This window comes from Chelonia mydas, chromosome 15 (assembly GCF_015237465.2).
Source record: "Chelonia mydas isolate rCheMyd1 chromosome 15, rCheMyd1.pri.v2, whole genome shotgun sequence".
Lineage (NCBI taxonomy): Eukaryota > Metazoa > Chordata > Testudines > Cheloniidae > Chelonia > Chelonia mydas.
Window position 1 is genome coordinate 28174229 of NC_057856.1, and position 25464 is coordinate 28199692.

Sequence of the window (25464 nt, forward strand, 5' to 3'; positions counted from 1 at the left end):
TGGGCTTTTCAGAGTGCTTGTAAAGGGCCTGGCAAAAAAATAAGGGCAAAGCTGTGGGTGAGTGTGGGAGTTTTTGGAAGGAACGAGCTTCATAATAGTGTATTTGGTTACCTGGCTGACACCCCAAAAGCGTGCAAAACTGGCAATGGGGATGAATTTGCACCATCCGCCCTGCAGAGAACTCCACTAGAGGATCTATCGAACAATTCTGTGGAGCCTTCCTTTGTCCTCTCGAAGTCCGTTACACTGCTGAGAGATCTAAATGAACGTGTTCTCCCAGGCTGAGAGGACCGCAAACGTGGGTTGGTTTAAAAATCATCAGCTCGATACAGGAGGGTATTTGGATCTGTTTGAGTTTGAAAACTCTTCTTTGGGGATGACAGAAACCTTCAGCCCAGAACCTGCGTTGCAGTTCGGTTTGTTTGTTTGCCAGACAGTTATTAACACAAGAAAATCTACTGCAGATGTGACGTTATCAGTGTGTTTTGCTGAATGCACGGGCTTTCGAGCCTGCTCTCTTTAACCAGATTAATGGCATTAGGCTTTCAATGTAAAAACTCTCTCATCGTTGGCACTGGCAGGTGGTGTAGGAGCAGCAGGCTTGTTCAATGTTTAAGAAAGCTGCATTGCAGAGCTGAGAAGCCTGGGGAGATAGGCTGCCTGGGTCAGTATCGTGGCTGTTGGATTTCTGCAGACAGCGTGAGGTGTGAAATGGAGGGCTCCCCGCTCAGCGCTTGGCTGTTGAACTGATGATCTTTCAAATACTGACGCTTCTTCTTTTTTACCATGGACACGAGAGATGTGGGACTGTTCCGTTCAGTGGCTTCTCTGTGCCGGCATTGTTAAAGTGTGGGTGAGGCGATGCAGTTTGGGTTTGATGCTAAGTTTCTCGTGCACACGGTTGCTCGCTCTGCAGGCTCGTTCTTCTGCATCTGTTTCGTTATTCCTACTCAGAGGGGCTGGGACTGCGTTTGTGCTGGGTTCATCCCTCCCAAGTATCAGGGGCTAATTAATACAATCCCCCAACCTGTTACCTGGGAGGAAGAGACGAGGGTTGAAGAACAGGAGCTGGAGAATGACTCAGTGATGATTATTTTTCCTGGTGCTGGCACAAGTATTGTTTCAGCTGTGTTCTGGGCTCCCATCCTGCATAGACTGAGCAGAAATTGAGTTTATTATTTATGTATTACTGTTCTTATTAAGTGCTGACAGGAACTGTGGACCCCACACAACCCTACCCGATCTGAAGAACTGACAGTGTAAAAGTCACACCCAGAGAACTGGGAACCCCCCCGAAGAGCGGGCCTTTTTCTTTGTTGTAACGAATAAACCAAGGGTTAGATCCTCAGCTGGTGTAAATGGGCCTCGCTCCACTGATTTGCCCCGGCTGGAGATCTGGTGCTGAGTCCCTCGGTGAGGCTGAATGAACAAAAAGGGAAAAGCTGTTTAACGTTTATCTGTGGCCTTTCTCCCCGTCCCCTTTGAATTCTCTTCCTAGCCACCTGCTGTCAAGGTGCTGGAGTGTGGCGTGGCACGCAGCGTCGCACCCCTCGCTGTGCTGTGCCCAGGTGACCGGCAAATGCAGGAGTTCCAGGGGGTAGTTGCTAGCAGCCAGCCCTCTGCGTCTGGGAGGGATCAGTGCGGGGGTTGTCACGACAGTTTGAACCCGAGTAGATGCCTCGCTATGGATCAGCGCCGTCCCCCTCGCGGCCTCCCTAGTCAGCTGTATCCTCAGGGATATACGTTAGAGGAGCAGATGTGGAATCTGGGAAGTGTTCCAGATGATCACTGGGTGGGTGGGGTGGGGGGTGCACTGAGCTGAAGTCTCCTGTCTGGAACGCTGTTGCTAGCAGCACGGAAGCCGTGCTGGGCACGGGTGCGGTTGGGACGGGGCTGGTGCTTTTTTGCCCTGCTTGACTTCCCGGCACAATACAACCTAATTCTGCAGCGGGGCATAGCCCCAGGGGGCTGGTCACGGAGAGGAGCCGCTGGCTGATGGCAAGACTGGAGTATGGAAAATGTGCAGGGTCTCCTCAGCTCCTCAGGGCACTCCCTGAGCTGCAGGGACCTCTCCCACAGAATGGAAGGCAGGGCCTTGGTGGCCAAGTAGCTGGGAGTAGTCAGGGAGAAGCTGGTAACTAGTACCCAGGCTAGTATCAGGGAGTTGACATCCCCAGGTTGCCAGCCAGCGGCAGCTGTAACCAGCTTACGCGCCACTTCCCATGACCCGCTGTGAACAAAGACCATGGGAAGTTCCGCCTCATGGGTTTGACAGACAGCAGCCCCCTGGCTCATGACTGGATTCCTGCCCTATATAAAGCCAAGGGACATTGCAGGAAGCGTCTAGGCAACATTGTGGATCTTCTGTAGCTGCCATGACTGCTCCTTGCCGTGGAATTCCTGGCTTCACCTTGGCTTGATTTGGACTTTGCCTCCCGACTCGGATTCTGATCCTTGGTATCGATCCTGGCCTGGGCCTGACTATGAACTCCTTGGCTACTCCTAGCCTTGGGTTTGCTCTGCCTTGGCCCTGACTGCCCTTGCTGGGGTCCTGACGGTAGCAGACACTCCCCTCTTGACCCTGTGCGTATTCATGCAGGAGTTAATGCTGCTGGGCTCCCATGTTGATCCCCTTTTGTGGCTTGTACCACAGCAGAGCTTCTGAGGGTGCCATGCTGCCAGGGACAAGCGGGGGGCTCCAGTCATTGTGGAACGATGTGTAGCGAGAGGTTCTGGGAACCCACCAAATTGGGGAGCAGAGATTCCTGAGGCTTCCCAGTGTTAGAGGTTTAGGTTGCAAAGCACGGCTGCAATCCCTCTTCATTCCTCCCCCTGCCATCCTGCCCCCAAAACCTCTTCCTAAGGAGGGAAAGATTAGGAGGAATCTCTGTTTCCCAGGTCCTATGCGGCTGCCCCAGCTCCCTTTTCTAGTCATTCTGTGTCCAGTGGTAATTAGTAGACCATCAAAAGGTGGAGCATGCAGTCATATGGCCAGTAATCAAGGGAATAAATCTGAAGAGGCCTAGAGACGGGAGAGAGGATATGTTTGCAGGCGAGATTGGGGAAGAACTGTAGGATCGGTGAGGATGAATGATGCAGAGGAAAAGACTCTTGTACAAAGAGAGGCATGAGATGTGGCAGGTGGCACCAGCAGACAGGAGGTGGCTGTGGGAAAGGGAAGTCGGGGGAGCGGCCGGAGAGAGTCCAGTGCACTAAGAGATTTTTCTTGTGAATTTTCAAGCCTGGGAATCTCTCTATCTTTCATATCTTTCAGGGTTATTTTCAGTAGCCCGGACCCACTCTGGATTGAAGAGAAAAGGCACAAACCAATCACCATGCCTTCTGAGGTGGTGAGGGTTCGCTGCTCCTCAGGGTATAATTATGGCTGACGGTTGCTGTCACTAGTGCCCCCTCTCGCTCTCCACTGGTGTAAAGTGGTGAGTCTCCATTGCCCCGCTGTCTGGAGCGGTATCTGGTCTGGACACAACAACCTTCTGGTGCTCTGGAGTGGAATTCTGCTTTGTTGTTCTGGTGGAATGCCAGAAGTCAATGAGGACACGAGTCCATGGGGTTGCACTGGTATCATGGAAGGCAGAATTTGAGTATGTTATGGAAGTCCAGTGCTGCTTCTGGCTTTGAAATCAGGGCCTCCTACCGCACTGCATTGCCAATACACATCTTCCCTTTGAGCCACACCAAGGGAGTGCAAGACTCTCCTCTTGCATTCGGAAGGCATTGACCAGTCACAACTCTCAGCAGGAAACATCCAAACAGTGGTGAGATTCCCCCCTCTCCCTCCTTTGACCATACACGTTTCTTGGTTCGAGCTACCAGACTGGAATGTGACAGAACTACAATCTCTTGTCTGACCCAGGGGTCTGCTTGGTAGTGGGGATGTGAATGTTGGACCCCCTCAAATTCAGACCACATCTTTCTTCTGCCCGTGACTTTATATGGCTTTGATACAGGTGAGTTTGGGGCTAGAATTCAGGGCAGTTGCTGACCCCTGTTGCCTTGATGATGTGATCTCTGGATAGGAAAGATGCCAGTTAAGTCAGGGATCTCTTGAGAGGGACTGTATAGAAATGTAAGTTCTGTATCCTGTCTGCTGGGAGTGAATAACAAACTTTGTACTTGGACATGTGCTGCAGAAAACCAGGGCCAGTTGGCAGAGTCTCCCCATGCTAGATGACCCACTTTTGACTGCACATGGTTTGCGTGTTTGTTCTACTGGTGAAGAGACAAATATGCTTGTGCAGGGGAGCATCTGTGCTTCCTGAATTGATTTTGCCCAGTTTTAAATATGAGGCCAAAAAAAAAAGAAGCTCTGATTATCTTCAGGCTGAGACTCTGAAGCAGTTGGCTCATCATATGGAGTCAGCAAAACATTTAGAAAAGTCCCAAATACAGAGATAAGCAGCTAATGTGTTTGTGTGAATTTTCCTTTATGCACTCAAGTTGTAATCCTACTGTAGTTTTTGTGTGTATAGTATTAGTTCCTGCTAATGGATCCCACTGTATTTAACATTAAGAGCTTAGCAGCAGCATTATAAACATCTAGGATTTCAGGCTAGAGAACAGGTATTATACTATGCTGGGGTAAAGTTGGAGCAATTCATAGAGGACTTTCTTTTAATTCATGCATTAGCAGATTCGTGGGCTCCATCATACAGAATGGATTTGGTCTTGCGGCTATCCCACAAGGCCAGGAGTGAAGACCTCAACTCTATTTCCAGCTCTTCCCTGAACTTAGCGTGTGACTTTGGGCAAGCCACGTCTGTCTCAGATTGCCCATCTGTAAAATGGCTGCAATACTATTTAGGGTAGTCACCGTGAGAAAGTCATCGCTTGCCAAGTAATCATGTGGCTGTGTCTCGTTATTTCCTATTAGTACAGGACAAATGTGTGAGATCTCAAATACCACTGTGTGGGTGACGAGCTCTTTTGAATGGTGACCATTGTGCCAGTGTGACAGGGCTGATATCGGACTACATGCATTAAGGTTTGCAAAGTGCTTTGAGATCCTTCGGCTAAGTAGGGCTGTATTTGCACAAAGTGTGATGCTGAAAGAATATGTAATAAAGTAGCAAGCTCCAGCAAAAATTGCTAGAATGAGACAGTTATTGAAATTGGCTCCCTACTACAGAAACTTAAACTTGAGTAATTAAGCAGCTTTGGCTGGGCAACTCTCTTCCAACAACCGAACATCAATCCCCAGCCTCTGTTTCCGAGGGCAGAACTAAAGACATTCTTATGGGTGGACAGAGGAGAATTTTAAGTCAGTTCTTGTCCAACTCTGATTTATTATCTGATCTGACTCCAGATAGTCTGGGCTTGGTTATTCCAGTGAATTTTGTCACCTCTTAGGATCCCAAAGCAAATACATTTTCTCTTTTATGCAGGTTAGCCATGAATTGGATTGAATCTTGCAAGTAAAAAGAAATAGCTGAAAAGCTTGTTTCAATGAGATCAAAATTCCTCTTTTTGCTTGAGCTGGAAGATCCAAGAGCAGAAATCTAGGCTGGGCAGTGTGGTCTAGTAGTTAGAGCACCGGACTGGGATGCCGGAGATTTGGGTTCTTCTGTTCCTAGCTTTGCCACTGGTCTGCTGGGTGACCATGGGCAAGTCATGTTCCTGGTCTTTGCCTCTGTTTCCCCATCTCTAAAATCAAAGATTATCTGTTATTTACATATGGTAACCAGGATCCAGCTATGTAATTTGTATAAGTAAAATGACATTAGCTGCCACAAATGTAATCTTAACGCTGTAGGACCTGGTTCATTTAAAGTCTTTGCTGCCATGCTGTGCAAAGCCCTGGCAGCCCTTAATGAGATTGATCTTAAAGCTACACGAACACTTCAAATTTCCAGTCAGAAAGGTTAAAGTTCAGTCAAACTCCATTTTCCCCATTGTCGAACCTTGCTGCGGAGGGTTGGATGGAACTAGTTTACGAAGGCTCGCTGGGACTGGGACGAGTGGCCATGTTGTAAACTATCATGTGACTTGTCCCATATGATATTTTCAAGGTAAGCCAGATTGATTTGAGACCTTTTTTTTTTTTTTTTTTTTTTTCATACCTCTTTGCATTTCTCCACGGTCTCACCCAAGGATCTCAGAACACATTACAAACGCTAATGAACTAAGCCTCACTCTTCCCTATGAACTTGGCAAGTGTTATTCCCACATCACTGGTCTTGAAAGAGGGACAGAGAAGCCAAAGCAACCGGGTCAAGATATTACTGGCACAGCAGCTGGGAATGAAAAGCGGGACTCCTGACGACCGGACTTTTGTGCCTGAGCCGGAAGCCCATCCTTCCTCACAAATACGTTAGGTGTTGGGCTGACGTAATGGAATGGCAACACAGTAGCCGTTTTTAAATTATACAGGAGTTGGCAGCATCCTTTTAGCAAAGTCTTGGAAAAAATATTTCAATTTTTTAACTTAAATATTTCATACACCCCACGGATCGAGACCTGCAGTCTGCTCTGCCAGAGTGTAAAGGGTTGGACAAATCCAGCGGTGAGCTGTTGTTTCTCCTCTTTATCTTGTGCTAAAAATGCACCAGCAGGCATTAGAATGAGCAAGAGTGGCTGCTGGAAGTGATGCAATTTAGATTTTCAGAATCTGTTATTTATAGGCACAGAGAAAGGCTTGTGTATTTCACCAGGGATGGTCTCTGGGTTTTTTTGGTACCTGTAGGAAATGCCGTTGGCTTAACCATTATGAGCAGAAAGTTCTAGTTCAAGAAGCGAATTTTGCTTATTCCTGGCTGAAAGGTCAGTTGGTTTCTTTGATTGGTTAGGCAGACAGACAACGTGAGAAAATGGTCCCTTTTTTAGATTTCATTTTGCTGCTGCATGAGGCACAAGGGCAACCAGCTATCAAGTGCAAAGCAGTGGGGGGAAGAGGGCAGATGCTCCACGGTGCTGATCTGTGACATGGGAGACCGGGGTTCAGTTCCCGGCTGCACTACAGGTTATCGGTGTGATGATGGGCAAGTCACTTAAGCTCTCTGTGCCTGCCGCCCATCTACAAGTGGGGGATAATCTATCACTGCCCTAAGTCACAGGTAAGTAACGAGGACAAATGCATTAGAAGTTTGTGGGGTGCTCAGATAATGGGGGATTGCATAAATACATTACTCTAGATGAAGATAACATGTTAAAAACACTGCATGTTTGCCATAGGTTTTAATTGACTTAGATAGTAAACTCTCTCTCTGTGTATGCAGCACCTAGCACAATACGGCCCTCATGGTAGATTATGGCCCGAAGGGCCTACTACAATACAACGCCTTATAACTGGGAGGAGTATGTCACTGTAGCGCAGATTCCAATAGCCGCTAACGTGCTCTACATTAAACGAGTCATTTAATTTAAACTGACCGCCCTCAACTTCTCTTTGCCAAACCGGAATGTGCACTGTAGGAAAATGGGGGAACGTTATTTATCCAGATCAGAGCTGCTTGCACTGAAGATTTTTTGTTTTCTTTACAAGTTGGTGTCTATAGAGAGGGTCCCTTGTTATTAAAGAAAACCCTTTGCAATACTTGAGAATAAATAAAATGTTGCCAGGTTGGGGATTTTATTGCCCTGCCTCAGTCTGGGAAAGTTGCAGTTTCTCTCCTGGCTCAAACTCTGCCCTTTCAGAGGGTGAGTTTGAATGGACTGCCTTTTAGTTTTGCCAATAACTTTTCTTTCTTAAAAGAAGAAAAAGTGGCTGAATGACGCCATCTTGTTCCATTCCTCATCCTGAGTGGGAGGGAAGCACAATCATTCTCCCCATTTTACAGAAGGTGAATTAAGGCACACTGAGTCATGTTAAACTGTGGCAGAGCTGGGCATTGACCTGCAATATCCTTGAAAGACCTTATTGTGTTAACTTTGTGTATTATTGTTGACTGGGATTATACGTAACCTCTCTAGGGGGAAGATGGGACCGATGTAGGAACTGGGAGTTCAAAAGGCTACACTGAGAATATGCCAGACAAGTGTGGACTTTTGGGACAATAAGTGTTAAGTGGATTTCCTGGGGAATTCCTAGGGAGTGGTTAATGCAAGTTCCCCAACTCTGATTATGCAAAAAGCCAGCCTTTTGATGCCACACCCTGAGGAGAGGGTCACTGTTGAGTCTCTATTACAGAAGGCCAGGCTCATGGGCCTGAGCTGTATAAAGAAGCCACTGGTCTGGCCCGTTTTTGGTCTGGTTCTGGATTGAAGATTGGTATGAACTTGTAACCACAGGGAAAAGCCAGTTGTGGGTTTTGATGGACTAAAACTACCAGAGCCCTAGGCTGGAACTGGGGTGACCCTGTGGTGAGCTTTGTAGTAGGTGTGTAGGAACTTCTATTGTTTTAATCTGTTTTCTGTGTAACCTTAAGAAAAAAAGGGCTTGCTTAGAAGGGGCTGTGTGGTAACTTTTATAAATGCAGGCAATCCCCACTGGTCACAGCCTTCAGAGAGAGAGAGAAAAACACACAGGCAATGGCCTTTTGGGCAATCTGGCTTGCTGGGGCTATCAGGAGGAAGTGAGACGTGGGTTTCCACCCAGGAGAGGTGGTGGCTGGGCACCAGGAACCTTTAAGCGGGTGCCCTTAAGAGACCATGCAGAGTGGAGGATGGGGAGAGTGAAATGCAGCTCCCCTGGAATCCCAGCCCAGTGCCTTAACCACAAGACCACTGGCAACCGTCTTTTGTTGCCAATTGAGCGTATTTCTAGGGCGAGCTTGTAGGGTGAGAGGAAAAGCACACGGTGCACTGGCTCCGGCACCACGCTGCGTTGCCATGCTGGAGACTTTGGTTAGATTTCGTCTCCTCCTCTCCTGCAGCTGAGTCTGCTTCAGAGCTGTAGCATTCAGCCCTTGGGGGGCTAGCGGGCTTGAGCCAACAGCCCAGGCAGTCCCAGTGGGTCTCTTTCCATTCACTTCACTGGGCTTGGGATCAGGACCAGAGAGGACATCTTGGATAGCTCCAGTGTGACCTCCTTGGCTGACATAGGAGCAGTGGAGAATGGCCCTGGCTTGGTGTGGGGCCTTGTAGCCCTGGAGGAGTTGAAGCCCCACTGGGAGATTTGCATTCTACACAACCTGAACATGAGAACGTGCCTCTTTTGGTGCAGGGGGCTGAGAGAGCCTGTCCCCCTGGCTTGCTAGGCATGCTGAGGCTTCAAGCTCTGCCTGTGTTCCCCTGGGACAACGTGAGCACCCGTAGCTGAGCAGGGAGCAGCAGCTCTGCTGCCCGACCTGGAAGATCACCGGTGCCTGACTCAGAAATGACCCAGGCACAATGACACTTATTTGGATTGGGCACCTATGGCTCTCTTTAGTCCTGCTCCAGCATTCGAATCTGCTAACGTGGATCCCTGCCCGCCGGGGGGCCACGCGCAGACTGAGGGGCCTGTGCTAGCAGACCTGATCACAGGATCAGGGCCTTGCAGCACAGTGGGAGCTGTGCGTGCTCAGCACCTCTCTGGATCAGGCTGCCTGTCCACCCATCCCTAAATATCTGCATGAGAGTTTGTTTGCACCATGGTAAAAGCTCTGCGCTCCCCTTAAGGGTGCACCAGGGTCATGCTAGATGAGGTGCATGTTTGTGTTTTAGGGGACATCGGTTTGCAGTGCACACACTGCACGTCGGCCAGCATCAGTTTCCCAGGAGTTAGTTTTCAGTCACCGGCTTCATTCCTTCAGTCAGGTGCTGGTGGCATCCGTCAGAGCGATCGCTGTCGCCCACAACGCCTGAGCTTGACTCACTTGTGTTTGCTTGACTCTGCCATGCCCTTTGACAGGTTTCCATCACGTGAAGCGCAGCCTTGCCCCTGCCTGAATGGAAGAAACCAGGGATGAATAGCAGAATTGCTTTTTGCCTTGGAATTTGGGGCCCTCCCCGTCAAGCGGGCAGTCTGCAGCCATTCATGCTGTCATCATCCAGGCTGAGCGGCAAAGAGGAACTAGTCAAACCAACTGGCCCTGCCCGCAAGCTGTCTCGCTTTTGCTGAAGTGAGTTGTCTTTATTGCACCAGCAAAAAATGAAAAACAACCCAAAAAACGATAACTGCAGCTTCAGGATAGAAATATCTGCATTTTAAAAGCCAGGATGAGCAGGGGACACACGTTGATTTGATTTTTCCTAGCTGGGAAGCATAAATATACACTGTACAGATGGCACATTTCCTCTCTAAAAACATGATGAATCTGAGAAGCCAGGGTTTATAGCAGTAGCACTGCAGGGGTTAGGCAGAAATCCAGTAGAGAATCTCATTGATAATCAGTGGTGCAGCGGCTCAGAGAAGAAGCCCATTTCCAGCTAACTTCTGCAAGCCCAATACAAGTCACTTCGGCTTGAATGTGCAGATCATTCTCATTGCTTGCGTACATAACTTTGCCATTAACGGCCCCGGTCTCATTTCTTTCTTTCTTTTTTGCCTGCAGAGTGTGGATTAGGAGGTGTGGGCGGGGGGAGATAATGTGTTAACCAGCTGTAAAACAGACTTTTAAAATTCTTTGTTTTGGGGACGGCTTTGTTTCATCGTAGTTCAGATCTGGTGGGCGCCTGAGTGAAATGTTCTTTGTTTGGGAGGAACGGGACAGCGCCATAGATTAGATGGCTGCTGCTTTGCCAGCCAAAAGCAATTTGTCTGGAATCCAATACGACTGACCCATCACAAAGCAAAGTCCTTTGGCTTGGAGGCACTGGAGCTGGCGCAAGGAGGGGCAAACTGCCCATCAGCCTGGCTCACTGTACCCCCGTGTGGCATGGGAGGCTTAAGAGGGCGTGTGGTGGCTGTTGAACCTCAGCTACCCCCAGGTGTTGTAAGTTTGAAACCCACTGTGGTGCTCAGGTACTACGGCGAGGAGCACGGTATGAGAACCTGCGTAGACTAGAGCATAGGGTAAGCGCTGGTCCCCCAGCCTTTCCTAAGAGGGGTTTGGCTTAGGGCAAGTCTTAAATGCTACTCAGGGGATGCGCTGAAACCACACAGCTCCATTCTGGCCATGCTCTGTTTCTAGCCAACGTTGGCCTCCATTTCAGTGCCATTGACCCCTATGCTACCAGTCGAGGGAAGAAGATGATGATTTTCTGCCATTGCAACCTCCCATCCTGGGCTGGCACCAGCAGCAGCTGGGATGTGGTCTGCCCCCTGGCTCTCACGCCTCTCCAGCGCTGCATCGTGTGGAGCAGGTGTGAACACGAGGCGCTAAATGTTGTCTTGTTTAAGGGTCTGGCTCACACACTATTCATCCTAAATAAAATGAACAAGCTAGCCTAGAAGGGACCTGAGCAGCTATGAATCCTCACTCCCATTAATTTTAATTATTTTCTTTTCATCTGCAGTCAGTAGCAAATTAACTTGTTTGATTAACAGTGAAGTGCGAATACATCAGTCACACGTTTCACTGTGGCTCAAACCAGCCTGTGGGGAGCCAAGCCCCTGTATTTCATAAGTCTGGTCTGCACCTAAAGATTAGATCAACCTAGCGGTGTCGTGCAGGGCTGTGAAAAATGTCGTGCCCTTAGCACCGTAGTTGGACCTAACCCCCAGTGTAGACGCGACTAGGTTGACAATAATTCTTCCATCAACCTAGCTACCGCCTCTCAGAGATGGATGAACTACAGTGATGGAAAGCCCCCTTCCGTTTACCTGAAGCGGCTGTGCTGTAGACATGCCCATAGATGCAAAATGACTGAGCAAGATTCCCATGAGCCTTGGCACATCCGAGTAAGGGGAGGCACATGGGGACTTAGCAAAATATCCAACAGAGTGACGTACTCGTACTCAGTGTTAGCAGGGACATGCAGAAGCCCTTTCCCAGCTAAATTCTACAATTCCCCGTGAGAACCTAGCAGGTCACCCTCTAATTCCCAGGATGAGACTTCACTGAGAGCTGGGCTTTAAGTCAGCCGAGACCGGGACAGCTCCAGGTCTGTGCAGAGTCAATGCAGCTCCTGCTGTGGCCACTAACCAGTCGCCCATTGTGAGCAGCAGCACCCAGGGAACTGGACTAGTTCTCGGTATTATGAAGGAGGCCCTGGAAACAGCAGCTGCTTGACTGCTGTGGAGTCCTGCTGTGTGGACTGCAAAACAGCTTAGCTGCGCCCTCCAGCTGGGATGAGCTGCACGTGGCTCCTGCCAGCTTGGCTGGGGAAGGCTCTCCCAGGGCTGGCTCATGCCTCCGGTGAGGTAACCTGCAGGATGCAGGCACGCGAGGCCAGAATCCTCCTGTTCCGTTCCCCACGGGGTTCACAGAATGAACCTGCGTGTTGCGTTAGCTCTGCTCTTGTGTCTGGCAGGCCACAGGGGCATCTGTTAAACCACGTAAGAGTCACCAGATGAAGTGTGTTTATGGAAGGGGGTGGGGGCAGCAGGCAAAGCAGCCTGAAGGTTCGTTGAATGGTATTCTTTTCAGGGTTAAAACACTACAGGCTGTAGGAGCAAATGGGGACATTTCCGGGGAAATCCTGGCCCCAGTGAAATCAGCGGGAGCTTTGCCACTGACTTCAGTGGGGCCAGGACTTCACTCCTAATCTCAGGAGGAGATGCTTCCTTCGTCTTCCTACTGTGCTAAAGCTGTTAAGACTCTTGTAAATAGCAGGGGCTGTTAGAAGCCTCCTTTTCGTGGTCGCATTTTAACTTTTGCAGGGGGTTGTTCTGATCACCTTAGTTTTGCCAAGTCTTGGGTTGTTTAGTGTGAGTCTTGGGATATTTGGTGCCTTTCTGAAAGGCGCAGCTCCTGGAGTCCTGGGACGAGGCAGGAATCTCTCTTTTCATTTCAATAACAAAGTAAGGGTCTAGCCCATGTGGCTGCAGAGAAGAGCTTGAAAGAGCTATGATTCTATGAAAGTGTGCCTCTTAAAGGCTCAAAAGCCAAAGGCAAATCCAGCCTCCCAGTGTATTATTTTAAAAGGATAGATCTCTTAATTTTTAAGCCAATCGTGTGATTTTTGGGGTTTGTGAGTGTATGTGTGAGGGAGCCTGTTTCATGAGTTGTGAAGTCTTGGGTTGGTGACTGTATTTTGATGGTTCCTTGAGCCCAGAGTTTGTTCTCTGGCCTCCTGGGGTGGTGTAGCTACGTCGTAGGGTCCGATGGGTGGGCATGAGATGTGAAGGAAAACCCATGGTCTGAATGGATCTTCAAGAAGGAGTCAGCCTTACAGAACACTAAGTGCAGGTGGCGTGACCAGACATCACGATATGCAATTATTACACCCCTCCGCCCCAGCCCCGAAAAAAAGTGGCGTGATTTTTCACACTTGCTATCTGGCCACCCTCAGTGCAGGTTTCACTCAGCACTGGCATAGATTTGGGATTAACTCAGTGGCTTTTGCCCAGGTCTGTGCCAGGGCAGAATTGTTATGTAGCTGTTGTTTTTACAGTACCCAAGAGCGTGCTACACCCTTCTTAGCAGACCTAGAACAGCACCGGCCCTGCTTCAGCTGCTTACCATCTAATTTTAGGGGATGGAGGAAGGTGCAGGGCTGGGGCAATAATAGGGCTTTTGCTTAGTCACAAGAACTTTTAATAACGATTGTTGTTGACTCGCTTCTTCTGAGCGTCCTGGGATAAGCACTTCTTAAGGAAGGATTTGGACAAAGGGAAGGTAGCAGCTTGGCTGGGCAGAAGCCCGGGTGTCTCTCTGAAGGAGACGCTGTAGCTCACACAGAAGCTATGGTTTGGATGCAGAAATAACTGAGTGGAGTTCTCTGGGCTGCGTTATCCAGGAGGTCAGACAAGATGATCATAATGGTCTCCACTGGCCTTGGAATCTATGACCTGGGGACTTGAGTCCAAGTGGATTTGATCTGATTTGTTAATGTTGTTGTAGGAAAATCCTTCATATTTTGAAAAGACTCGGGTGTGTTGGGGATCGTGAATGACTCTGCTCTGGTTGTAGTCTAGAAATAAATCACAGAAACTTGAACTGGAAACCTTTGCTCTGAGCCCTGGCCTGTGAAACCCACTGCGGTAATGCTGCTTCGCTTTCCTGCCGCCTTCCTTCTGGGGAGGCTGAAATCTGCACCATGAATGTTAATAAGATTCCATGCACAGCATTGTGCTTGGATACAAACTAAAAAATTTCCTTTCAAATCGATTTGTTTATCTGTATATCTTTGGCCGGCATTGACTCTAATCCGTTCTCCATGCAGGTTTCAACGGAGGGAGCTTTTGGAATGAGGTTGCTTTTTATTAAATGTAATGGTTCTCACCCTCTGAATTGCCCTATGAAGGCTAACATGGCTGCTGTACAAAGGTTGGTACTCATTTGAGGGGGGCTTTTAAATATGCTTTGCTCTACATCCTGCCCAAAACTGTTGCTCTTTGTTGGTAAGCAGCTGCTGTGCTGCACCCCAGAGATAGTTGCAGTTCTGTGGTGGATGGGATGAACAATCCAGGTGTATAGCTTACATCAGGTCCTTTTTTTTTTTTTTTTTTTTTGGAAAGTGCCCCTTTGAGTTAGACTCCGCTATTTAATGATCGTGGTTGTGAAATATGCTAGGTACTATTACTATATACTCCCTAACCCCTGCTATCTCTTTCATGGGCTCTGCTTGAGCCCCAAATCAAAGTAAACCAAAGTTCAGCCTTGGCTTTCCAACCCCCAAGTGAGGTTTGGTTGGATCTGAGATTTGGGTTCTGCACATCATAAAAGTGCAGCGTTTGGAACCTGGGTTTCAGCTCAGACCCGGGTCTACCTTCTGCTCTGCCTGTCTGGCGTATGCATTCCTCCTGCAGCTATGGCGTGGTGGCAGTTCAGGCCTGGGGCTTGCTGTGCCTGCGGGGTGGGGATGGCACTCACAAGCTTATGGCACTCGGGAGACGGATGAGGAGACGAGAACGGATTGATTAATGTGCTGAGAATTGTAGTTAAATTAAGGATATGGGCTTCATGGACCATTGTTCTTCCTGGCTTTACAAAGTTAGAGGGCAATCTGTGTGTTTGGGGGCATAGAGGAGTCAGGGCTGCCCGGCATGATGCTAGCTAAAGGAGGCCAAAAGGCAATTGATGCAGCTGGGGCTTGCTGAGCATGCACATGGTGATGCTATGAGCACAAAGGCATTGAGCACAAAGATGGGAGGGGAGAGATAGCTCAGTGGTTTGAGTATTGGCCTGCTAAACCCAGGGCTGTGAGTTCAATCCTTGAGTGGGGCATTTAGGGATCTGGGGCAAAAATTTGGGGATTGGTCCTGCTTTGAGCAGGGGGTTGGACTAGATGACCTCCTGAGGTCCCTTCCAACCCTGATATTCTATGATATTCTATTCTATGAGGTGCTGGGAGCAGATGTAGAAAAGTAGACAGCTGCCAAGTGACACCCGCCGCTGTATTCCTCCTCCGCACACAGTACTCTTGATTTGCTTCCCGCCATGAGACTCCAAGGCAATGTTTTGCTCTTGGAAAGGATCATTTGTGGTGGTGGTGAGCATTGTGTTGTTTGTACTGCAGTAGAGAGGCCCCGGTGGAGACCGGGGGCCCTGTTGTGCTAGGGGTTGCATAGACACGAGGCAAGAGAGTGTCTCTGCCGGAAGAACTTACAATCTAGATGGACAAAAGATGGGCGGGGAAACTGAGCCGCAGAGAGGTGAAGTGACTTGCCTGACGACTTCTGCCGGAGCTGGGAGTAGAACCCAGGTGGCCTGACTTTCCTAGCCAGTGCCATACCTGCTAGGCTACACTACCTCACTGCTGTATTGTGTCTAGTTTAGTTGGTAAACGAGTTGGGTGCTGGTAAAGCACTGCGCGCAAGTGATGCTAGATAAATAATCAAGAACTGTAGTGGCCATTTACTTGGTACAGACAGAGGTAACTTGGAGAGAGATGCAGGATGTTTGTTCTGGCGGCTCATTGCATGACTTACTGTTATGTGAGTTTTCACCGGGCCATGATAAATACCTGTAGTCTGCTAGCTGAGGACTGCACCCCAACCCTCTGCCCCAGCCCTGAGCCCCCTCCAGCACCCCAAACTCCTCATCCCTGCGCCCATCCCAGAGCCTGAACCTCCATGCACCCTAACCCTCTGCCCCAGCACTGAGCCCCACACTCTGAACCCCTCATCCCTCCCCGAGCCCTCAGCCCCCCCCACCTCAACACTGTCCCAGCCCTGAGCCCCCTCCAGCACTCCAAACCCCTCATCCCTGTCCCCACCCCAGAGCCCGAACCCCCCGCACACCCCAGCCCTGAGCCCCTTCCCACACTCTGAACCCCATGGCCCCATCCACCACGCATCACCTCCGTTTTAGTGCACATAGCAAAATTCATCCCGCCCGTGGATGTAAAAAATTAGAGGGAACGTTGGTCCTCGGTGCTCGTTCTCCTTGTTAGGCTAGATGCGGAGATGCTGTTGCGTGGGCATCAGGCTGGCTATAGCATGTACAATCCCTGCTGAGCAGCAGCTTTGCAGTGGCTTCATGCTGTTCCTTTAAATGCTTGTCTAAGACCTCTGGTACGGCAACCTGGGCGAATTTATATGGCGATGCCCAGTTTGTTTAGAAGGTTAAATGGTTTCTAACAGTTGAGCAATTTAGCCCCAACCGGCCGGAGAGATGTAACATGTGGGAGGGGAATGCTGGGATGGGCCTAGGCTAATTTGAAAGCAAGCAAACACCATTTCCCCACAGGGGCTTGTGAATCAAGTGGAAGAGAAGGAAAAACGATGGGTCGTACTCATGGCACATCTTTCAGGTTGGCAACCAGATCCCTTTGGAGCGCTGGTGGTTGACACACTTCAGCCAGTCCCCGCACTGGTTGCTGGCTCTTTGGCCAGAGGTTCATTGCCTGCTTGTGTTGTCCCTAAAGGGAACATGGGGTCTCCTGCTCCCAAAGAGAGCTTCTGATTCTAGTCTAGCTGTATGGTTGTTTTCCCATTATTTTAAACATTGCCACACACCCTGGTGTAAGAGCTACAGGGGCATATCAGGGCCTTCCAGAGGCAGGAAGCGATGGGACCTTATGCCAATGGTGTAAGTGAGAATTGCCTCTGTGCAGCTGTTTGGCTGGAGCTGGGCAGAAGTTGTGACCGGAGCAGAGCTTGGGTAGAGCAGAGAATCAAGCCCTCGGGGACAAATTCTGCTCTCCGCAGCCCTCGTGCAGCTTCCAACATTTGGAGTTGCATGGGTGTAAAGGAGCAAAGCCTTTGGCCCAGGCAGCACAAACCCAGGGGCAGATTCTCGGCTCTCATGAAACTCCACTGACGTCAATGGAGTCATACCAGCAGAGGACAATGGGTGATGCAGGTGTAAAATGGATGTGAAGCATTCTCTTGATGCACAAAGAGCGAGAAGGGTTCACGTTCGGCAGGATGCAGTTTCCTAGGTGAGGAATGAGGTTTGAAGAGATTAATTTGGAGGCCAGGCTATGCACCAGCCCCCTCTCCCTCTTCTTACGCTGACTTGGGCTCTGCAGGAGATTCTCCTTTCTGCTGCAGCCAGGAAAAGGCAATTCAAATGCAAGTGCTGGAAGCGATGCAGGCATCAGCCACTGTGTGATGAACACCGTCAAGGAAGCGGTGATCCCAGCAGATCACCCTTTGACAGCAGCACCAGCAGCTCTATCAGCCAGCTCTGAAGGGAAGAGAAGCAGGAAAGGGGGAAAAAAAAAAAAAAGGTCAGATGTGAAAAATGTCTGGAATCGTAAAACTTTTGGGGGATCCGTGCTCTCAGGGTTGAGACTTGGGGGCCTGTATTCCTGTTAACTGTAGAGAGTTTTTAATGAAAAAGAAGAATTCATATCTATTCTGGAGTCTTGTGGTCTCATTAAAACTGCAGCAAAATGAACACTTTTAGAGATGTCTCACTGATTTTATTTCCCAAACTACTGATATGAAGGAAAATGTAGCTTCTCTCCTCGTAGGTAGGTAAAAGAGTCTAGTGCAGCTGTAACTCCAGTGACCCTTATTCTCAAACTGTATTACTAGTGTCTTCTGATGACCGTGTGAGGAAAAACACAGCACCAAACTTTCCCTGGTGGTGGTGGTGGCCGTAAATATTTATGTCATGGTAGCAGACGCAGATCCCAATTGGGATTGGTGCCCTGTTGTGTTAGGTGCTATATGGCACAGCAAAGAGACCATCCTTGCTTTCTTATCTGTGTATCTATCTAATACACTGTGCACGAATCAGCCTGATCTCTAGATGTCCTATAGTCTCCATAGGGCAGATGTAGTGTCCTTTTAACTCTCTTTAGCTAATTGGTTGTGACAAAGGAATAGCATTAAGAATCACAATTAATGCCCTTTCACTGGAGGAGCTGCTGCTGCGGTGACTTTTTTTAGAAAATGGTAGTTGCTCGAGGAAAGGTGGGTTGGCGCCTTCACATTGCTGGTCTCTGGAAATCTGACAGCTCCCTGATAACCAGCTGAGAGCAAAGAGGCCCTAAATATCCTCTCTCTCCCATTCCCATGTGCCCATTGTTTTGTAGCTCTTTAATATTATTATCTCCCTAGTTGCTTGCATGTATCAAGCCAAACAGAAGAAATCATCTGTATAAGGAGAACCTGCTGAATTAAATTCTCACCCATGCCAGCAGACTAACAAACTGCTGGTGCTCTGACTGCTGTATTTTGTGCAGTATGTAAAAAATGCCCCTCAATTGGCATTATCCCCTGAAGAGGCAGAATAAACTGCCAAATTCTGGGATGATTTATTCAGTGGTGGTTGATCCCTGCAGTTTAGTATCATCTGAGATTTCTCCAGCAATGTTTACTTGTGTTATTTTAGGACAGAGTTGGGCTTTACTTGCACACACAAAACATATTTGGATCTTTGCAGGATTTCCTAAATGTGTTTCGTGTCGAACTGTCTACCTGCATAATTTGTACTTGTCCTTTACTTGCTTTTTGGAACATCAGTCAATATTCAAACAGGGCAAGTGTGGTTTCTAGCATTTTTATTTTTGTTTTCATCCTTCATGGGCCGGATCGTCTTGTGAAGCTGAAATAATAAGAAAGATTTTGGTTTTCCCATGGTTGGTCTGTTCCAGAGAAGAGGAAATACCATGAACAGACCAGCTTTTATGTTATGCCAGTTCTATAGATGGCTCCAAAATGGGAAAAAGGAATCCTATGGAAATCATGAACACAAATGCCAAGTTCTCTCTGGTATGCAGTGTTGTTGTAGCCATGTCAGTCCTAGGATATTAGAGAGACAAAGTTTTTTTTATGTTCTTGTGCAACCAGAGTACGTCACTACCATTTGAGTCACCTCTGTGCTTCCTGCCACTGCTTCTGTTTGCTTGCACTTTTTGGGTACATTTGCCATATCCTATGCTTGGTCTCTCACCCCACTGGCCATGGTGCTGTTTGATATTTGGATACTTCCAACTTGCCGGGCCAGTGAATACAGCTATGATTGTGGTTTCATGATGCAGTGAATCAGAGTGCTCCAAAGCTGCTCAGAACTCTGTCTGCTACAGCGCAGTCTCCACTTCAGATTTTCCTTTCCAAAATTTACAGCAGTTTCCCTTGCAGTGAATCACTCAGATGCGCGACCACCGGGCGCCGTGTTGTTTCATTTTCAGTAACCGCTATTTATTTTGAAAAGTGACTCAGTGGTCCAACATGAAGGCAGTTATGGCTTTGATAACAGTGACTGCTACAGCCCTGCCTATTGATACATCTGTTTGATCGAATCTTTCTGGTTTAGGTATTTACCCAGTGCTTATGCAGTAAGTAGGAAGTCGTCCCTTGGTACCTACCTTTGTTCCTCTTTCGAGAACCAGACCATTTTGGGATCCATGCTGTTTCGGCTTACTAAAAACCTCACAGTGGGCCAGATCCGCAGTGCGTAAAAATTGGCGTAGATTCACTGAACTCAACAATCTGACTTGATTGACGCCAGCTCTGTATACGGCCTAGTAGTTGTACATACTGGTCGACCAGTAGCTCGTCAGGGTGTTCCGTTTAAAACTCCTAACGTGCCGTGGTTTAAAAAGGAAAGATGAATGGGAAGAGGAAATTAATGACTGGGCTATCTAAGGGAGGAAATCTGATGGTCCCAGATCATTACCTGAGTGCATGGTAGATTACATCACATTATTCTCCTCATACTGTGGCTTGCGTTTGGCAGGATTAACAAGCAGCTCTCTGCTCAAGGAAAGAGGAAACTAATGTTCAACTTATGCAGACTCATAGGCATAAAGTACAACTGGCTGGAAATTTTTCATCTAACTTTTTTTGACAAAAAATGCCATTTTCATCAAAACAGAAACTTTTAGAAATCTATTTCTGACAACATTTTGTTTACCAGAACACTTCATTTCATTTTGTTTCTCTAAGCTCAAAACGGGATATTTCAACACTTTCAGAACAGCGGGTTTGGTTTTTCATTTTGAAATTGAAATAATTTTTTCTATTAAAAAAATTGCAAGAAGTTTTTAACAGGTTGAAATTGGAATGAGAAGTTTTGATTTTATCAAAATGTTTTGATAGTCTCAAAACTATTTCTTTTTATTTTTGAATTTTATTTCACAGGAAATTTCAGTTTCTTTTGCTTCCTTTCCATTTCAGAATGGAGTCATTCAAAATTACGGAATTTCTCATGAAATGGAAAAATCCAGTTCTCGCCTGTGTCTAGTGCAAAGGAGTATCATTAATGGGCGCTGGACATGCTGTCCCTCACGCACAGCTGTGAACACTTCTGTTACCTGGAAATACCACCCTGGCCTAGAGGGCAGTGTTGTTGATACACAGTGCCTGGACTGTGGATGAAACTGATATTCCATTTCTTCCCCCTTTCTTTAACTTAGAACAAATTTAGCCAAAAATATTTTAACCATTTCTCCCCCCTCCCCCCATCTATTTTTTTAAAATCAGAAACTCTTAAATTTTCCATCTCCTGAGTGGCTGCACAGCCAAGGTGTAAACTATAACCTGGAGCCGAAGCTGTGCAAAGTGAATTCTCATGATGTTAGGTTTCAGAGGACATTTAAAGCTGGAAGCATCCTGTTTAAACAAGATCTCCAACCGTTGTTTCAGATTTATGAAGAATTAGCACTGCTGGGTTCATTTCAGTATGGCTCTACATTTCATATTTATGCGCCAAAGTGAGATTTATTGTGGATTAGAGTGACAGAAAACGCATCAGCAATATCGAAATGTTCAGTGGAAAAATACCTTTTTTTTTTTTTTTTTAAAAGACTCCACTGTATACATTTCCTGTAGCTTCTCTTAACTTGGCTGAGGAAGATGATCCAATATTTTATCTTACTGGTGACTTGCAAACTCTGTTTATTTTTCCAGACAGTCTCAAGAGTCAGCCATGACAGACACGATGTTCGGCAGCAGTACTGATCGGTGGATGTGTCCAAATGACAGGCCGATGTCCCTCAGAGCCAAGGCCAAGTAAGGGAATTCTTGTTTGTTTGGTCAATCTAGAATTGTTTGCGGCTAAAAAACGTATTCCTACAAAAATGTATTTGACATTTACATACAAAATTGGATTAAACAATGTAGATTCTACTCTGTTACACCAATGTAAATCCCAAGTAACTCCAGCTGTCAATCGGATTCTTATATTGTGTCCATCACTTTGGTGTCAGTACTTTTTGAAATGGGTGGTGGTGTTCCGGGTTTACCATTGCCGTTGAGATAGGAAGCTGGCACTGTGGCCTTGATCGTGCTGAATTGTCTGTGAAAATCCACTCGGTCTATCACTATGTGGACTGGTTGCTGGTGCTTGTACAAGCATGTTCCCTAAGTCTGCTCAGAACAGGGGTACCTCATGTGATGGTTAAAATGCCCGTGCCTGGTCTGCATTGGCACTGTTACCACTGTCCCGCATTGATGGAGCTGCATGGATGACAACCATGGTATGAGATTTTCAGCAAATCCTCACACTTCATGCACACCCTGTGTGTCTCTGGTGAACCCTGAATTTAGATGCGTCCAAACAGGTCTTGGACTAGTGAATCCCATTTATTACCAGACCTTAATAAATAAAAAAAACAACAATCAAGCCAGTCAGTTTGCTCTGGAATGAAATCCAAATAATTTAAATGAATGGATGTGTGATGTATCCCTTATAAATATCAGGGATTTGTTTTTATTTTCTAAAGTTTAGGCATCATAGACGTTCGCAGAGCTCGCTGTATTCTGGAGCGAGTTGATCAGAAATTAAATTGTTTGCTGATCAAAGCCCAGAGCCATATAAGTAACGTTGTTTTATATACTTGATCTCTCACTCCGTCAGAAAAGGGAGCCGTCTCTATTTATAAAAGAAAAAGGTGAATTGGTGTTAATTATATCTTCCCCAGGCTAGGAGATCATGTGAAAAATTTCTTTCCAAGAAAGACTTGGACCTGTTAGCCAAGTTCTTTTTCAACTTCTAACCTTCAGCTTTTTTTTTTTTTAAAGTGGGGCATTGGGGTTGTGGGGGAGTTTATGATGGAAACACTGACTTGTATTAACCTGCTGCGTTGGGAAAGTGAGCCTTGAAGATCGGTGTGAATGACTTGAGTAATTTTTAGGACAGGACGTCGTGTTAATTGTTTGTGGAAGAATCTGTACTGCAGTCAAAATAATCAACTACTGCAAGGATGGAAAGATTTGCCAAGAGAGAACAAGTCAAAGGTTGATAGGTTTAAAGGATGACTGGAGATGGGAGCATGGCTACACAGAAACTGGATCTAATGGTCCCGAGAGTTTGGGAGTATTTCGATTCAGGGCTTGTTCAGAACCATATAGAGTTAAGGCCCTCTTGCGTAGGTTAGTGTTGGTGCTTGGCGCTAGGTCTGCACTTTCCTAAATTCAGGCCTGTTGGGCCCAGGAGTTTACTTGGGGCCTCTCTCTTTAGCAGTTACAATCTGTCCCTGTTCCTTTCCTCTGTGTGTTTGCTGCCCGTGCTAAGGGCCATGGCCATCATGTTCCAGTGCCCGAGATGCGTTTGCCATTTCCCGTGCAGCGGGGTCTTCGGGGAAAGCGAGGAGAACGTGTAGCCTCTCCTGTGAGGGTGTGGGTGTGCGTGTGCAGGCCCCAAATGACTCCCGCCTGCTCTGATGCTTGGGCTCAGCACCTGCTTCTCTGCATCGGGCTCGGGAGGAGTAATGGGAACAGTCTCGAGAGAGCGACGAACTGTCAGTTAGAATCACCAATGAAACAAGAAATGCTGTTTCTGCTGCTAGAATGAGTGGTCGTCATTGTTTTTCTCACCTAATCTTTATTCCCTCTCTGTTTTTTTGTATGCCTTCCTGCAGTGAAAAGGAACAGTAAGTATCCTGCTTGCTTCCGGGTCTGTTGTATTTTGCTTGCACCTAGAGGCATTTTTATGGGCTTCAAAGGAAAGTCGAGATGTCATTAAAAATAACAGCTTTGGAAAAAGTTGTCATATATTTTAAGCAACTTCAGGGAATTTTTCAAAAAGCTCCGCAGCATCCCCGAATGTCTCTGCTTCATCCCCTCGCTCAGTCGTGCAATGCAACTGTATCGGGCCTACGTACAAGCTGTAGTAGGTACATCCTGCGGTCCAAGGCACTTTACTGCTCTCAGAGCTAATAACTGCAGTAAATAATAGCACAGGTAGAGAAAAATGAACGTGCAGAGGCAAGGGAGAAAAAGAGAGGTCTTCACCTGAGATTTGAAGAGAGATGACAGGCCAGATCCCTGTGTATCGGTGTGGCTCCCTGGAAGTAAACAGACCTGTCTGCCATTGATTTATATCCGCTGAAGATCTAGCCTGCAGAGCTGATGAGAGAGATACAGGGAAGCTGTGCCAGATGGTGGGAGCTACAGAGGAGACTGGGTTTTTGTAGCCCCAGTAGCAAAATTGCATGGCTGGCTGGAGGATGAGGGAAGAGAATTGCTTAAGCCAATTTTTAGTCTCTTCCCCCGACCGCAGCCCCCCTGCCATCGCCGTCTGTATGAAAAATGATCTTGGCTTCTTGGCATTTGCTGTGAGATGTGCTGAACCTTCTGAACTGGAAGGGATCCAGATTTATTCCCCTTCACACAGTCTTCTAGAGTTTACTGAGAGAGCACTCTTCTGAGTGCAATCTCTGGCCAGCAGTTCTAACCGCCTCTCCTTTCACCTATGTGTAAATCCGGAGCAGCTCCACTAAAGCCAGTGTAGATCACCCTGCTCTACACAGGTATGCGATCTGGATCAGAACCATTCTCTCTTAAAACACCTGAATCACTGCAGAAGTGCAAACAAACCGAACCCAAATGCACTGAATTAGCTAGGATTCCATTTGCACAAATGGGCCTCTGTGATGCCCTTAGGACGGGGAGAGACCAAAATGAAATGCCCTGTGAGTGGGTTATTATTTATTTAAAGCAGTTTGCCCTGCAGACCGTGGAGCCGCTTGATGAGCTGAAGTTAATGCCAGGGGCCGGACTGAAGAAGCTTGTGCCAATGTAGCAGCGCTCACCCTTTGGGTGGCACGGGGGCAGTCTGCCTCGGAGGCAGCACTGTAAACGAACGTCTGATGTTGTGGCTCACGCAGTCAAGCCTGGTGCACAACAACTTGACAGTGAACCCCTGCTTAATCCGGTGATGTCGATTGGAGAAATATCAGCTGAGTCACTGTTGCATTTGCAGAGGAACTGGATGCAGGAGGAGCAGCCTCCAGGCTTTTTTGCCACTGTATTGTCTCCCTGTTACTATTGCTTTTCTCCTATAAGATCTGAAGTAAAGCCCATTAAAGTCAGTGGAAAGAGTCTCGTTGAATACAATGGGCTTTGGATCAGTCCCTAATTAATGACAGGTTTCAGAGTAGCAGCCGTCTTAGTCTGTATCCACAAAAAGAACAGGAGGACTTGTGGCACCTTAGAGACTAACAAATTTATTTGAGCATATGCTTTCGTGGGCTACAGCCCACTTTATTTGATGCATAGAACAGAACATATAGTAAGATATATATATATATACACACACACACATACAGAGAAGTTGGAAGTTACCATACAAACAGTGAGAGGCTAATTAGCCGCTCACAGTTTGTATAGTAACTTCCAACTTATCTGTATGTATGTGTGTGTCTAGATATATCTATATCTTACTATATGTTCATTCTATGCATCCGATGAAGTGAGCTGTAGCCCACAAAAGCATATGCTCAAATAAATTTGTTAGTCTCTAAGGTGCTACAAGTCCTCCTGTTCTTTTTAACTAATTACAAGCCACAATCTACAGGGTAAGTTACCCTTTGTAATGACATGCCACATTGATATCTGGGGTCAATACGCCATAGAACTTCTAAAAACAAGGCCCCTTCTCCTCCACCTTCTTGCAATGCTAAATTGCGGCTCAATCCGTCATTATTCTGATCTTGCTTTACTTTAACACAGGACCTAGCCAAGGCAGTTTGACAAAGAAATACAATGAAATGAGCAGCGGACATATACTATTTGTTATACCTGTGCAATGCACAGGATCCTGCAGCTCATACATGAGAACAGGGAACATAGTGTTCAATTCAGATGTTGCAAGCAGTAGTAAGAACAATTTGTGCTCTCTAGACACACAGTATTTTGCTGCC

General features: G+C 47.3%; 1 protein-coding gene across 30 annotated transcripts in view; it reads left to right on the forward strand.

Moving 5' to 3' along the window:
- RPH3A (rabphilin 3A) overlaps window positions 1-25464 on the forward strand; it is a 109231-nt gene that overhangs the window by 11643 nt on the left and 72124 nt on the right. For 17 of the 30 annotated variants that reach the window (XM_043529503.1, XM_043529505.1, XM_037878900.2 and 14 more), the window contains 2 exons: window positions 21230-21331; window positions 23182-23193. In XM_043529503.1, the coding sequence (XP_043385438.1) occupies window positions 21249-21331; window positions 23182-23193 (95 nt within the window). In that variant the 5' untranslated portion in view covers window positions 21230-21248. Of the gene's footprint in view, window positions 1-14150; window positions 14250-21229; window positions 21332-23181; window positions 23194-25464 lie in introns of those variants that run through there. The other 13 variants (XM_043529506.1, XM_043529504.1, XM_037878907.2 and 10 more) reach the window with 3 other exon arrangements.